This window comes from Phaethon aethereus (genome assembly GCF_964289735.1).
Source record: "Phaethon aethereus genome assembly, chromosome: 10".
NCBI classification, from domain to species: domain Eukaryota; kingdom Metazoa; phylum Chordata; class Aves; order Phaethontiformes; family Phaethontidae; genus Phaethon; species Phaethon aethereus.
The window spans coordinates 213,510-229,229 of NC_138586.1; the positions used below are offsets into that span (position 1 = coordinate 213,510).

Consider the following 15,720-nt stretch of genomic DNA (forward strand, 5'->3'; position numbering starts at 1 on the left):
CAAACCCCCCCGATCCCAGCTGGGAGGTGACGGCAGCGGTGCTGGGGCCGCCTGGGCCGCCAGCCCACTGCTTGGAGGCACCGGAGCAGCGCCTGGGCGGGTGCGATAGACTGGAGGGAGACCCGTAAACACATCCAGATAGACCCGTGCTGAGTCATGGCTGGGAGGCCCTGCAGCTTCCCCCTCCCCGCAGGCAGGTCCCGGCGCACACCCCATCGCTCCTCCCCACTTCAAAAGGAAGGAAAGGGCAAGCCCCAGCCCGCCGCGGGGCGCAAACGTAGCTGAGGTGCTCAAGCCACCAGCCCTCCAAAAGCCTCCCCTGCCGGGGCTCTGCAAAGGACGGACCAACTCACTACAGCAGTGAGCAGCCAGCCGTCCCTCCCCACACTGCCGGGATGGAGAGTCGGCAGCACACCACCACCAAGGAGCCTGAGATCGAGCTGTTTGTGAAGGTGGGTCTTGGGGGGGATGGTCACCAGGCTCATGCTCACCAGGCTCCAGCTGGGTGTAGGCGGTGGAAATTCCTGGTTGTCTTCATGTTTGGGAGGCTGAAGATGGGTACCGAGTTTGGGATCGCTTGCCATGAAGGTAGGCTAAGTGAGTGCCCAGAGGAGGGGACCAGGCATGCAGTGGCGCGGGGACTGGTGAGATGTCACACCCAGCACCCCAGAAGATGAGCTGGTCTCACAGCGGTCACCTGCCCCAGGGGAACGGTGCTGCTGGCAGCTGGTGTAACAAAGGAGCGGGCACACACGTGCCTCTCGAATCCGAGACAGGACAAGCCGCAGCCTGGGAACAGCAAGCGGGAGGGCCGAGAGCCGCCACTTCAGCTTCTCCTGCGAGCCGGGGTTGCGAAATGGAGCGCGGAGGGCTTGGGGAGCCAGCGCGGGTGCCCACGTGTGGGTGGGATGGGGCGGCTTCGCCGAGCAGCCCAGGCGGATTATTCGCTGGAAATGTTTTTTGTCCGCGCCCCCCCCAGCAATTTTCCACACACTTTCCCTGGAACATTTTAACACTCGAGTTCAAAATATCTGCAGTGGGTATGCAGGGTGTGGAAAGAGAGGAGCCGAAGCTGGCGGCTGCTAACTGGATGTGCCAGCAGCAACGCCGGCAGGGCTGCAGGACACGCCGTCAAGTGCCAGCGGCCGGGAGGAGCGGTGCCTCCCTGTGCCACCACGTCGAGGCTTTAAGGGTGGTTTCCCCACGGCCGCTCGGCCCCACGGGTCTTGTCTCCTCTCCTCTCCTCTCGGGCAGCTCAGTGCCCAAAAGGACTGCGGTGCCCGGCCGGAGGCACCGGCTTCCTTGGCGCGGGGACCCGGCAGTGCTGGGCACCACGCGGCGCCTTGCCTGGGTCGTAGTTGGAGATACACGTTGGACAGGATTATCTCAGCTTTTGCGGGAGGGATCTCCCCCGTCCCCTTGCCAAAACTGTGGCCACGGCAGTGCTTGCCAGGCACTGAGCTTGGCTGAGCTGAATCCAGACAAGTGTTATTTTCTCGGTGAAAGTAATTCGGGTCTTGAATTCCCTTCTTAGCACCACTTTTCCCCTGGGATGGCTGGGGAGAAGAGGCAAACGATACGTGAGGTGACTGCAATGGCGGCAGCGGATTCAAGGGGGTTTTCAGAGGGAAGGGAAACAGAAAACAAAGCAGCAGTGCTGTCAGGACTTCCCCTGTGCCTTAATTTAGTGCGAAGAAACCCTTCTGGCTCGCCTGTTAGCAGACAAATTGATGCTGTGCCTCCTTCTCCTACCGTTCAGGACCCAGTTTTTCTGAAGTCACAGCAGCTCCCGGCTGCAGACAGGCACCCTCCTGTGCCATCGGCACCTCGCACCTCCCCGGTGCTGCGCCCCGAGACGCGGCTGCCGGTGTCACCCGCCATAGCTGTAAATCACGGGGGGAGTGCTCCCGCAGGCGCCCGCCGGCACGCGGCCCCTGCCCGGCTGTCGCGCTGGCACGTGCGGGAGTTAACCTGGCGCGGGCGCGGAGGGCGCGAAGCAGCTCCTGCATCGCCTTCAGGTCGGGGCGGGCAGTCCCCAAAGAGCTGACGGTTCCTCAGCCTGCCGCGGTCACGGCGAGAGCGTCGCCCCACGGGCTGGGGGACGCTGCCTGCCTGGGAGGAGGCTCTGCCCCGCAGCCCCCCGAGGCATTTAGCCACCCCCAAGGCTGCTTCCCAGCTTTCGGGGTGGCTGTAGGATCCGTGGGCAGGTCCCGGTGGGCATTGAGCGGTGCCCCAGGCATGCAGAGCTGCTCCCTCCTCCCACCACCTTTCACGCTGTTTCAGCGAGGGGGAAACCACAGGAACTGCTACGTAACGTTGGGTTTTAATGCCTCGTGCAGCCTTGCGAGGCCTCCGGCAGTCAGGACTAAGAACCTGCGCCGCCCTGGAGGTGCTGTGCTGGCCCACGCTGGGCTTATCTGTCATCCGGCGGGGAAAAGAGTGCGGCGAGCCAGTCTGGGGGGGCTGCGGGCTCTGCCCCCCGCCCCAGTCCCTGCTGCAGCCCCGGGAGAGCAGGGGAAGGGGCTCTCCCTGGGGAAGGAAGTGAGGAGCCCAGAGCCACTCGCTGCCTTGGCTGAGCACAACAGCTCCCGTGGGCCAACGAGATAAATTGCAATTAATAATAAAAATAAATTGCCTTGTGCTGAGCGAAGAAAGCAAAGGAGGGTGCAGGCGGCCGGCTGCCCTCTCCTCTTGCCACCAGCAAGGGCCAGCTCAGAAGAGCAGGGAGGAAAGCATCGGTCTTCATGCTGGGCAGCCACAAAAGCACGTTCTGAGCTGTTGGTGCTGGAGATGCTCCAAAGGATGGCATTAGTTTTGGCTTGTAGGTGCCAGCGACAATGGAGAGGGGAAGGGGAGCCAAGATGCCCTGCTGTCATGCCAACAGGTAGCCCTCATGGATGTTTTCTGACTCTCCCCTCCGCGCCCTCACAGGACATCCAATACACAATTTATCTGTTACCAAAGAAGCCTTATTTGATGTAAGCTGACGCAGGACGCAGCAGCCACCCAGGAGCACTCCTTATTAATAGGCAGCAAAAAGCTTCATGTGTGAATTCAGCTTCGCTTCTGGGTACATCCCAGAGAATCAACACATTTCTCAGTTCCCATTTCTTTCCTCAGGAACATCAGTTCATGACAGCTGAGCATAAGAAATACCAGTTCAAAGTAATTTTCATTCTGCTGGAAGGACTAGAAGGTGTTGGCATAGTGGAAAAGCAGACCATCACCTCCAGCTGACCACTCAGAGCATTGGGGTTTGGTTTTGTTTACTGTCTCCGTTAGGGTGAGTTTGAGGCTGGTGTACCTCTCCTGGGGAAGATGAGCACTCCAGAGCCCACAGGTTTCGGAACACCTGTAGATACAGACAGGTGACTCGTAGCACTTACCTCCAGCCCAGGAGAGCCAGGCACAGGTCCCTGCATCCTCAGCCATCTTTGGGGTCCCAGTGAGGTGGGAGCTCTGGAGCCACCTCCAGCTGCACACCCTGGATGTTATTGCTGCTACTTGACTTCTGCACCACCAGATCCTCCCAGATCTCATCACCCTCCTGCTTAGCCTCTGGACTTCAGCTCACCAGCTGATATCAAGGCTTAGCGCAGAGCTGCAGGGCACAAGCCAACCCACCAGGGCTCATGCACCAGTACAAGGTGCTCGGCGGGAGCAGCAGCTCTCCATGAAGGAGCCGGTGTGAGCCGTGCTGCTCCTCCCTGCAGTGGCAGGACTGCCACATGCACCGGAGGATCCCAGTTCACGTGCAGCTGAGGAACCAGTTAATTCTCTTGAAGAAGTCGAGTTTCCTGTGAACCATTTTACCTCTCATACCACAACACAACTTCCCTCTCTGAGCCGCCTCTGTGCCAGCTTTCATGCGCTGGGGGGAACCTGCCCCATTCCTTTTGGCCAAACTCCTCATAAGGAGTTTCAGTCCTTTCTGCAAAGGATATTTTCAGCTGCTGCATAGCAAGGAAATGGGCTTCACTCCACCTGCTGCTGCTTTCCCTTGAGATTGCTGAATGGGCATCATCTGATGAGGGAGCCCTGGCGGGACTTGGGCAGGTTGCCCAAGCTCCTTGCTTTCCTGTGTCCCCGCTGCTGTTTGACCCCATCCTGGCCACAGAGCAGCCCCCTGAGTGCTGAGACGCTGTGGCTGTGTCCACGCAGCGGGGTTGAAAGGGACTGTCTGCACATGACCGAAGCTTTAGGAGCTGACGCACGGCTCCCTTCCCCACTGATGCTGGGTGGGACGCCCGTGCAGATCCACGTCTGCACAGCCCCGGCAGCCCCAGCCCCTTCTCCTCCCCGAGGCCAAGAAGGTTGCTTGGGTAGTTCTTGCCCACCATCAGCCCGGGGAGGTCATGCCTGGGTTCGTTACACACACACAAACCCGGAGGCAGACACTAAGAGCACACGAAAACAAACCACTCTTCCTGGCAAACATGAGCACATTTCCCTTCTCGCCGCCCTCTCCAGCCTGGCCTCCCAGCCAAGTGGACCCTCCCTTCCTCCCCATCCATCAGCAATCACCCTCCGCCTCCTTCCCCTGCCTCCTTCTCCTCTTCCTCCCGGCTTTATCTCACATTTCTGGGAAGGATCCGATCTCGGGCATCCTGAGGACACTGATGTTTTCCAGTGGCAGCAGGGTCACAGCTAGGAGAGGGGGCCCTACAGCTGAGCCCCCAGTGCCGGGAGGGGCTCTCTGCAGCATGCAGTGCTGGGGTGCCGCGCCAAGCCCTCCATGTGCTTCTTCCCGCGACCGGCTCCGGTGGCTCTCCACCTCCAGGCAATCCCACCTTGGCTGGGTGAGCCTGGCTGATGGGTTAAATCCTCATTTCTCTGCTTTCCTGGCAGGCTGGTCTGGATGGAGAAAACATTGGAAACTGCCCCTTCTGCCAGCGCCTCTTCATGGTGCTGTGGCTCAAAGGGGTCAAGTTCAATGTCACCACAGTGGACATGACCAGGTGAGACGGCACCACGGCCCAGCCCTGTGCCAGCAGTGGGGTGAGACACCCCAGGCTTGGCTCCCCCCGCCAGCACTTTGCTCCCTTCTCCCTGCTGCCAGCGTGCCTCCGCGACAGGGACAGGCTGGCAGCCCCTGCCCGCACGCTGGCCGTCACGCCGTGGGGGGCAGAGGGGTGGCCAGCATGGAGCTCCAGCCCGCGACAACACGTGCGCAGGCACAGGGACCTCCTGTCCTTCGGGATGCGGGTAAAAGTCCGAGGTACCACAGGGCAGACTGAGAGGCTGGGGGCACTTCTCAGCCCCCCAAACCCAGCAGACCGTGCAAGTGGGGAAGCTCCCGGCCCCGCGCTCCGACCCACGCCCCCACCTCAGGCTCGTCGGTTCGCCCCGGGGAGCCTGGCTGGTGCAGGCAGACTGCAGGCCCTGAGCCCGCTGATTTTCTCCACTCCAGGAAACCTGAAGAGCTGAAAGATTTAGCGCCAGGCACCAACCCACCGTTCTTGCTGTTCAACAAGGAGCTGAAAACAGACTTCATTAAGATCGAGGAGTTCCTGGAGCAGACCCTGGGCCCACCCACGTAATTGCAAGCTTGCTCCTTCCCCCTTTTGGGGCTGGGTGGGCATGCCGCCGCGTTGCGTAGTGCTCGGCAGATTGGGAAACCGAAGCAGGGTGCTAAGAGGTGCCTGAGAGCAGCCTGGGGAGGGGGCTGGCTCCCCACACAGCACCCTGAGCCGTGCGCTGCAGGGGCTTGCAATGTCGGGGGGCTGCATCTTTCGGGGCGGCTGGCGGGTCAGATGGAAAACAATGGGAGGAAACGCAGCGGGCTGGGGGGAGAGGGAGAGCCGGGGAGGTCCCTGCAGGCGCGGGGACCCCCCAGGAGCCGGTGGTTTTGCAGCTGGCTGTGGCAGTCGGTGCCGAGGCAGAGGGGGAACGTGGGACCCCCTTTGCCTGCTTGTATCCGGTGCGCTCAGCGGAGCGAAAGCAAACGCGCTTGCTTGAGCGCAGCAGCCCAGCTAGCCCAAAAGGCTGCGGCGGAGCGGCTGGTCCCCCCGGGCTCATGCAGGGCACTGCCTGCAGCCCGCCAGGCCAGCCCGTGCCGTGCCCTGCGCGGCTGCGAGCCCTCCCGCCACGTGCAAAAGAGGAAGCTTCAAATGCATTCGTCATCCGCCTCCTCGGATGTTTCTGCCCTTGCCATGTGCCCTGGGACGCATCAGCAAACAGGAGTCTGTCTCTGAGGAAGTCATGGAAGCTTCTGGCTTCCCCAGACCCCTCCCGTGCCCCCATGCTGGGCCAGAGCTGCCTGCAGGCAGATCTCTGCTCTGGGGCTCTGCTGCCACCAGCGTCCCCGCACCTTGGAGTTTCTGCCCTGTGACTTTCCCCTAGCGAACACCCAAGCTGTATTAACAGCTCCCAGGGTGGCAGCTGCAGTCAGCTGAAGCACCACCGTTGTCCCACAACCAGCTAAACATCACCCGCATCCTCCAGTACCAGCCCTGGGCACCATGGCCCGGGAGACAATGCAGCTGAGGACCGTGCAGCTGCACCTCTGCCTCCATCCTTGCCTGCGCTGACACGAGTGTCACTTTAAAGGTATCCGCATCTGAGCCCCAAGTACAAGGAGTCCTTCGATGTGGGGAGCGACATCTTTGCCAAGTTCTCTGCATACATCAAGAACCCACGCAAGGAAGCAAATATCAGTAAGAAATGCGGGTGGGGGCTGCAGGGCTGCGATCTGCCATGCTGGGGACATTTGTCTGCGGGCAAATCCTGCCATCAGGTCAGGGTTCCTGCTGCCTTCCCCACCAGAGCCTCCTTGGCAAGCAGAGGAGCGGGCAGGGAGGGTGAAGGCAATCCTGTGCTCCGCGGGTCTAACGGCCCTGTATGCAGGCGCTGAGGAGAGTGGGTCTTGGAGGGGAGCAAGGGGTGATGCTGCTCGGGTCCCCTGGGAGCAGAGACTGGCCGGGGTCCAGTGCTGTGCACCACCGGTGTGGCCCCGAGGGCTTTGTCCCTGTAGGCAAAGTCTGGGAGAGGCTCAGGCACCCCGGCACAGCCCTGGGCTCCCGGCAGAGCCCAGGCTGACTGCGCTTGTTTCCCTGCCCCCTCAGATTTTGAGAAGGCCCTGCTGCGGGAGTTCCATCGGCTGGATGTCTACCTGAACACTCCTCTCCCAGAGGAGATTGACCAGGACAGTGTGGAGGACATCACTGTCTCCAAGAGGAAATTCCTGGATGGAGACCACCTGACATTGGCTGATTGCAACCTCCTGCCCAAACTGCATATCATCAAGGTAATGGCACTGACTCCCAGGGCCAAGGTTGGGGCACCTACTCCAAGAGGAGGCGACAGGGCGGGGTGATGCAAAACAGGGGGCTGGGGGTCCCGTATTTGTGTCCCCCTCAAGCCAGAGAGTGAATCTTCCCCAGGCCTGGGAAGTCTCAGCCTCCTCCTCCTCTCCTCTCCAGATTGCGGCCAAAAAGTACCGTGACTTCGAGATCCCAGCGGACATGGCGGGCGTCTGGCGCTACCTCAACAACGCCTATGCCTGCGATGAGTTCAGCCACACGTGTCCCGCGGACGAGGAGATAGAGCACACCTATGCCAGCGTCGCCAGGAAGATGACCTAGCCCCGCTGCAGGGTGCGCCGGCAGCACTGCCCCTGGCCGAGCCCTCCACCTCCGCAGTCCTGACACAACCAAACCCCGGCCGAGGAAGGGACTGGAGGGGGTTTACGGCATCGCATCGCTACCGCCTGCCTTTCAGAAATAACGCCTTGCTTCACAGCCCCCCCGCCGCTCCCGCCTCCTCCTGCGCTGGCTGGCTGCAGCCCCTGTGTGCTGTCAGCGCTGACCGTGTGTACGGACCGGTCCCTGCGTAGCTGCAGTGGCAACAGCATCCCTACTCCCCAAAGACAGGTCTCATGGCCTGTGACCACGTGTCATGGGAAAAGCTGAGTGCTAGCCTTCCACAGCGGCGCTTTGGTGGAAGAGATGAGACCCCCCAAAACGGCTGGGCCAGCCCTGCCTCCCCATCCCCTGCTGGAGCTGCTCTGCTTTGCCAGCCCCGTGCGGTCCCAGCCGTCCCGTCTGCTCGGGAAGAGGTGTCCCGGGATCCCAGTGCATCACCTGCGCTGGAGCTGTTTGAATTTGCCCGGCTGCCCTTCTGCATAGCATGCCGCAGCCTGCGTTTGGGCAAGCCCTCCCTTCCACCACAGCATCTAGGCTCCACCTGAAGACACCACAAGGCTCTGCCCCTGGTAGTTTATTGCAGTGACAAATTGTTCTCACTGCTAGAGAGTTGTAACGAGCACCTAACTCCCCATTAGGACATGGGGGCAGGAAGATACCGGGGAAGAGCCCAGGCAGGAAAGTGCCAGGACCGGCTGTGGGGGGCAGGAGGGGTGCAGGGACTCGCGAAGGGCTGAGGATGGAGGGCTGATAGCGAGGGCAACCCTCCCATGTGTGCCAGCACCCAGGGCCATGTGCTGCTGGCTGCAAAGTCCCATGGGGCTCCTGTGAGCTAAGAAACCTCTCCCTGCCTCGCAGGACACTGCAGGAGGTGCAGACGTGTGCGGCTCCAGCTCCAGCACCCCCTCCCTGGTCCGCACCAACACGTCAGGTGCCTGACTGGGAGACAGAGGCATGGGGTAGGGCATCCATCTGGTTTCCACACCCCAGTACTGGACAGCGTAATTACGAGAGCAGGCAAAAGCTGCTTTGCAAAGTGCTGTGTCTCTATACAATACGTGGGCGGGTTTGGTGCTCCCTGGCTCAGCATTGTGCCTTCCCATCCAGTGTCGCTGATGCGAGAGAAGTCAAAGCTGCTCTGCGCAGCCACGACATCCCATCCTCCCCCATCCCATACCTCCAGCTACCCCAAGGGCTCCTGCTAGTGCCTGCGAATTCAGACATCCCTCCCCAGCCAGCCCCGCGGGCAAAAAAATACTGTAGAGTGAGCGTGGTGGGTGCTGTGGGGACACGGCGACGGCAGACCGCCCTCCAGCCCCCACTGCCACTTCCCTCTTTGCACTAAAAAGTGTGTCCTCGCAAGCCTGCCTCTGATAGCACTGGGTTTGGGGACTGGTTTTGTTATGAATGGGTTTTGGTTTGTTTGGGTTTTTTAAACTAAGAACAGCAATAAACTATATTTTAATATGCCTTGCTTGTGTACTGTCAGCGCACAGGCCAAGGCCACCGGGCACGCAGTGAGGTGGAGCGGGCTTCCCCGTGGTGGAAACCCTTTGAGACTGAGCATAAGTGAGGCTGTAGCCCCCAGTCTCTGCCGCTCTGGGTCACTGGGATGCACGTGGCAGCTCCTGCCCTGCCCGCAGGAGAGATGTCCCCTCCCTGGGGCTCATGCACGCGGCGGCGGGAGGATGCAGGACCCTGCACGGTGCGGGGATGGAGTAACCGCAGGACGCTCCTCCGATGAGGGGGCTTATTCAGTTCTTGCCGGCAGCCAGCACGTCCCTGCCAGGCCATGGTGGCAGCTCTGCCTTGCCACGGATCCTGGAGGTCCCCTGGTGTGGGAGAAACATGTCCTGCACCCCGGATCCTCACAGGACTCTCCCCCTGCCCCACGACACCCCTCCTCTGCTGCAGACCCTCTCCCCTTTTCCCCACGAGGGACTGGAGACCTTCCAAAGCTCTGCGCAAACCAGCCCGCAGCAAGGCGTGGGGTCACGCGTGGATGGGCCTGCGGGAAGGCACTGGGGTGGGGGTGGCGGGGAGCGGGCTGGCAGGCAGGCGCAGGCAGGGCTCCTCCTGCACCCCTCATTTGGTGGCACGGTATTTCCAGAAGCAAGCTGGGAGAAAAAGGAAAAGACACCCATTGTAAGGGACTGCAGCAGTGCTTGGCCACAGCTGAAAAGTTTAAAGGAAGGGAGACGTCCATGTCTTCTCCCAGGGTCTCCTTCAGCTTTGAAGTCAGTTCTAGGAGCACAGCTGAGAGCCGGATGCCTTAGTCCACACCGTGGGCAGTCTCTGCGGGCACTCTTCACCCCAAGTCATGAGTATCCTCCACCCCAAGCCTAGCCCCTGCTTGCCATGCTGTCTTCGCAGGTCAGTGGTGGGTCAGGCCCCAGGACCTGTTGAGAGCTGGGCGCTCACCTCTCTTGCTGGGTTGCTGAGGGGCCTGGTCTGTCTGGGTAAATCCCTGGCTCTGGAGCTCACCCACTGCCACCATCTTCCAGAGGACTGCATCAAGGTCTTCCACCTGCCGTGGCACAGCAGTCCCATCACACATCTGTGGTGTCCATCTGGCAAAACCAGCTCCCAAACCCCTTCCCCTCACTGCCAGACCAGGGAGGGGAGCAGTGTTGGCACCCGAGCGGGACTGCCTCGGTCCCCATTTACTGGACAAGAGGGATGGGGTTTGCTGGCACCTCGTGGGGAGCTGGCCCACGGGAGTCCCCTGCCCCGTGGCATCTCCCTGGGCCACACTCCCCGCGGCCAGAGAAGCAGTCCCCACTCACCAAGCGGTTGGGGACATCCTCCTGGAGTGTACTTTTATTTCCTGAAAAAAAAAAAAAAAAAAGAAATGCCATGAGCATGCAGGGGCTATGGGTCCAGCCTGGGAGCAGGAGCCAAGGGAAGATAGGTCAGAAGGAGCGGGGACACAGCACCGTCACCTGCTTCTCTCCATGCTCCCCTGGGGCCACCTAACCCGCAGCACTCCTCCTGGATGCAGCCCCTCACCTCTTCAAGAGCATCCCAGTGCCTGCCACCCTCCAAGTGTGCCCCTACACCAGTTCACCTTGAGCTCTGGGACTCACCCTTGCTACCAGCTGCTTTCTGGTCATGGCTCGCTCCTTCCTCCGGTGCAGGCAGGGCCTGGTTCAGGTTCATGGATGGCTGGAGCCCTGGTAGAGGCTTGCTATCAGCCATGAAGCCAACTGCACCATCATCCAGGTTAAAATATGTCAGCATAAGGTCTGGGTTGAATGGGGAGACAGACAAGGACAAAGTGGCTCATCTGAGGGGCGCTTATTCCTTGGGCAGTGGGACGGAGAGCTTGAGCATGGTCTACAGATCCCTGAGAATGACAGGCAGGTTGTTTGAGGGGGACTAGGGTTTGTCTCCTCGTCTGGCCGTACGTGCCAGCCCAGGCTGGGAGTCAAAACGTGGGCTGTGGTACTGCAGCTGTGGCCTCAGTAGTGCTGAGCAGAGGGGAAGGATCCCCGTCCTCGACCCGCCTCCTAATGCAGCCCAGGACACCACTGGCCGCCTTTGCCGCAAGGACACGTTGCTGGCTCATGGTCAACTTGTTGTTGACCAGGACAGCCCTGGCGTGTCCTGGTGCCTGGGGTTGTTCCTCCCCAGGGGCAGGACTCGGCACTTCTCCTTGCTGAGCTGCACAAGGTTCCTCTCAGCCCATCTCTCCAGCCTGTCTCTAGGACCCTCAGGAGGGCAGCATGACCCTCTGGTGTTATCAGCCACTCCTCCCAGCTTTGCATCAGCCGCAAACTTGCCGAGGGTGCACTCTGTCCCACTGTCCAGGCCATTCATGAAGATGTTACAGAACCGTCCCCAGCACTGACCCGCAGGATGCGCCGCTAGTGACTGACTTCCAGCGGGACTTTGTGCCACGGAACACGGCCCTCCGTTCAGCCAGTTTTCAACCCACCCTGCTGTCCACTTACCTAACCCAGACTTTGTCATCTTGTCTATGAGGATGCTATGGGAGACAGTGCCAAAAGCTGAGGCAAATGATGTCCGCTGCCTGGCGCTGCCTTCAGCATGACTGCCCCAGGCAGCTGGAGAAGGTCCCCATTAGCCACCGGCGCTCCCCCTGCCACAAAAGACCCTTCTGAGGGCAGCTCTGCGGCACCCCTTCCTGGGCTTGTTTAGCCAGGCTGCCGCACCAGCAGGAGCTGCGAAGGGTTAACTCCAGACCACCATTATCCCAGGTAACGCCTTGGGTAAGTGCAAGCAGAAGTCTTGCCCAGGTGCGTCTGTCCCATGGCCTCTCTGCATTGCTCTGAGGAAAAGGATAGTCTAAGGTCACCACAAAACCAAATGTTAGGCACATGGATACAACTAAGACAAGTCCCTCGCCGTCTGACTCTAACTGGAAACCAGCTGGTGTGTCGGGGGCTTTCCAGCATCTCACCCTTTGACCCATCCCTCCTCCAGTGCCGGCCTGTGCACGGTCCCCAGGAAGGTCCTACCAGGCTCTGGGAGTTGAGCAATCCCAAGCCCTTGGCCTTGTATTTCCGTTGTCAGATGCGCGGTCAAGCTGCGAAGGCTCTGGAAGTCCCCGTGAGTCAGCCAAGCGACAAGAGGAGCCCGTGCGCCTGCTCGCTTCCCAGAAGCGCCGGGCAGCGTGCCGTGCCGGGGCCGCTCTGCGGGGGCTGCGCAAGCGGACCACGGGGCTGGAGTCATGCTCTCCTTCAGGGCTCAGGCTCTGCCTAAGTGGCCTTTTCTCCAGCATCAGGAAGCCCAGAGTGTCTAAACTGGTGCCTCCCCCACTGGTCGGTACCTGCACGTACGGACCACGGCCCGCGGGTGGATGCGAAGAGCTGTCACCAGCCCCAGCGCAGCAGATGCTGTCGCCAGCGCAGCTCTGCCGCCTGCGGTCCCCGGGGCGCTGGCCTGCACGCCGTGATGCGTGGCGGGGCACCATGCTGCAGCAAAGCCCCCAGCACATGGTGCGGTTGGCCGGCGGTGCAGCGCCGGGTCACGCGGCTGTTGGGGACGCTCGCGCCAGCCTGGTTACCGTGAGCAGAGCTCACCCCATCCCAGACCATCCCGGGCCACGCAGCGTGCACCGCTCGCTCTGCACGTGAGCTGCAATTCCCTCATCTCCACGCAGGGTGTCAGAAGAATATAGAGTCTAGAGGGGTGCTTTGCTCGTACGCCTCAGGCCGGCTGATTCCCGGAGATGTGTTGTCTGTCACCCCAGAGTGCCTGGACATGTCACCCGAACTCTGCTGTCCCCAGATCCCAACAGCGAAAGCAGTCCCCTGGGTACGGGATGCTCTTCTCTTCTCCAACCTGGTCACACCAGGAATGGCTTTAACCCTGCTGGAGAAACGCTACTCCTGACAATGCTGGGGGTAACCCTCCCCAGGCCAGAAGGTCTTTCTGCCCAAAGAGAAATGGGGAAGGCACGCTGTGCATGCCTGCAGCAGCCAAGCACACAGGAGTCATCAGATATGAGCCACATGGTTTGAGCCAGCACTCAGTGCCAGCCGTAAAGCGTTGCACAGGGGCTAACCCCGCCTGGCTTTCAGCACAAACACCGACATCACTTGTCCTTACCGTGGGTACCGTCGCTGTCAGGGTAGACAGCATAAGCACTGGTGCAGCAAGCCCCCAACAGTAGCACCAAGGTGACGACCATCCTCTGGGAAGGCACCTCCTCTCCTTCTCCAAGCCTTGACCAATTTCCTAGGAGCCTGCAAGTGAGGGAACGTGAGGTGGTTCTCTTTTATGTCCCCCAGCTCTCTGTGATCAATATGCTCTGATCAGGTGGGTTGTGTTTTCTGCTGGGTTGGCCATCCGTCATGATGACAGGAGATGACCGGCCCTGCTCTCCCCCCTCAGTTTGATTTCTGTCACTCTTGACTGAGGATGCTTGATAAATGCTTGGCTGGGTTTTCAGAAGCTCCGCTGTTTACCGTGGCTGTGCTGTGCTGGGGGAGGAAGCACTATGGAAGGCTGAACAAGTTAGCCGTGCCTCTGGTGGGGTCTGGAGGAGGATCAGAAGAGAACATGGGGCCAACATTAGGACAAAACATGCGGATCCATGCTTCCTTTTTGCATGATCTTCCTCCCCAAGGGTTACCACATGTCTTCCGCTCCTTTCACACCTCATGGCAGCACAAGAGCAGCGGCAAAGCCTTCGGCCACCCGGGCATCCCGAGCTGATTCTTGGTGGGTGCTCTAGTCCCTAATGACCCAGCAAGTGGCAAGGCTCATCATCTGCAGACGGCGGAGCTTCCTTGCTGGAAGAGTGTTTGACCTTGCTGGCGATCGGAGGAGCTGTCAGCGCGATTCCCCCTTCTAGAGGAAGCCTCTGTGAGCTCCAGGCGACTGATGTAGTCCTGACCCCACTGGGCTGTGGACACGCAGGCCAGTAAGCCACTGCAGACTGAAGGGACTCAGGCTGGGCTTCACAGCAACGTGAATGTGGTGCAATTCAGAGCCAGCGCTGGAATCTGAGTAGTTTTGGTTTAGAGTTAAATACACATTTCTTCTCTCTGGAAAAAAAGGTAGCCAGTGATGGAGGCCTTACCGCTAGTGTCCCAAAGCCACATCCATGAGACAGGGTCGTGACAAATGGCTTTCCTGAGAGAATAATACAGGGGTGGTGCACACCCTTCTCAAAAAGCTGCAGGTACAGAGGTAGACCCCAACCGTTCACTGTGTCAGCAGGGACCTGGCCCAGCTCCCCCGTGTCCAGGTTTCTCCAGTTCCCATTTGCATCCCTGTCTTATTCACAAACTTCACTTTCAAATTACCATAGTACCAGCCAACTGGAATTGCTTCCAATTAAATCTCTTTGCCTGGAAGGCTGATTTCAGAGAAACCCTGCTGAAACTGCTCCCTTTGGTGACCTCAGCCAGGCCATCTTTGCCGTGACAGCAGCTCGCGCCCTTGTTCATATAGTGCCATGCTTCCTGAGAGCTGCGAGGAAGACTTTGACAGACACGAGAAGATTCTAAGCTTTCAGGAGCTGCAAACCAACCCTGGGTGTTATTTGTCGGGGAGAGGAGACGGAAAGGTTTGCTCGGTGCCCTTTCCCACCCCACCAGTGCTGGGGCTCGGCTCATGCTGCTCTGCATCTCGGCCTCCCATGACTTTCAAAGGCAAATGGGGATCTTCCTTCCTTCTGGCAGCCTGCAGAACCTTAGAGCTGAATTTTCCCCCGTCATTTCAGGAGCCACCGTCTCCCTTGTGTTTGTCGGTGCGATGTTTCCTGTGCGGCATCTGCAAAAGTCCCTTTAGCCCCCGTGTAGCAATTTTCCACTCTCCCATACTTTTATAGGCTGGCAGCTCAGCTCTCTGAGAATTAGTAATAAGAAATACCCTCTTGCATAGTCCTAAAACTGCTGTTTCTAATAAAGAGCTGTTTTCAGCTGCATTCCTCTCATTTCTTTGATCTGGTACCGGCAGAAGCTGAAAACACCGCCAGCAGCCCGGAGAGCAGCCAGGAACGAGCCTATCGATCACGGTGAGTCAGAGCTTTCACAAACCTCCGCACCGCACCGAATGCCTCCAGGCGCGGCACGGCGGGCCGGAGGCTAGCGTGAGAAACAGCGGCTGACCCCCGAGACGACGGGTGCTGCGGGGCCGGGCCGGACGTCTGAGGACCCAGCACTAGCTCGGCCGTCTCCGGGCTGCGGAGGCAGCGCGGGATGGCTGCGAGCGCAGGTGAGAGCCGGCTGTGTGCGCACACCCGAGCGCTGCGGCAGTGACGGAGGGACCCAGCCAGGCCCCGCGCCCGGACCCAGCTCCATCCTCCAGCAGAGCCGCATCCCGCGGGGCGCGTGGCGCCTGGCCGGGCAGACCAGAGCGGTGTCATCCCCACGGCCTGAGCTGTGCGCGGCGGCGGCAGGTCTCCACTGGGGCTTGCTGGGACCTCACCCCCGCAGCGAGCATCACGCCTTCTTGCTGTGGCTCTGCAGAGCCCCACACACCGCTCGCACCTCTGAGGTGAAGCAAAAAAACCCCTCTCGCATCCACTTGGAAACTTCCTGCTAAAATGCCATCTTGAAATGTCACGAGCCTTGTGCCTTTTTCCGCTCTGCGTGATCATCTC

At 60.1% G+C, this 15,720-nt stretch overlaps 1 protein-coding gene across 1 annotated transcript; it reads left to right on the forward strand.

Moving 5' to 3' along the window:
* Positions 1–395: 395 nt before the first annotated feature.
* LOC309408269 (chloride intracellular channel protein 2-like) lies at positions 396–7,583 on the forward strand (the record flags this gene model as incomplete). Its single annotated transcript, XM_082004063.1, has 6 exons — positions 396–452; positions 4,849–4,958; positions 5,411–5,536; positions 6,550–6,656; positions 7,065–7,246; positions 7,422–7,583. The coding sequence occupies 6 exons, from the start codon at positions 396–398 to the stop codon at positions 7,581–7,583; spliced, it is 744 nt and encodes a 247-aa protein (XP_081860189.1).
* Positions 7,584–15,720: the final 8,137 nt, after the last annotated feature.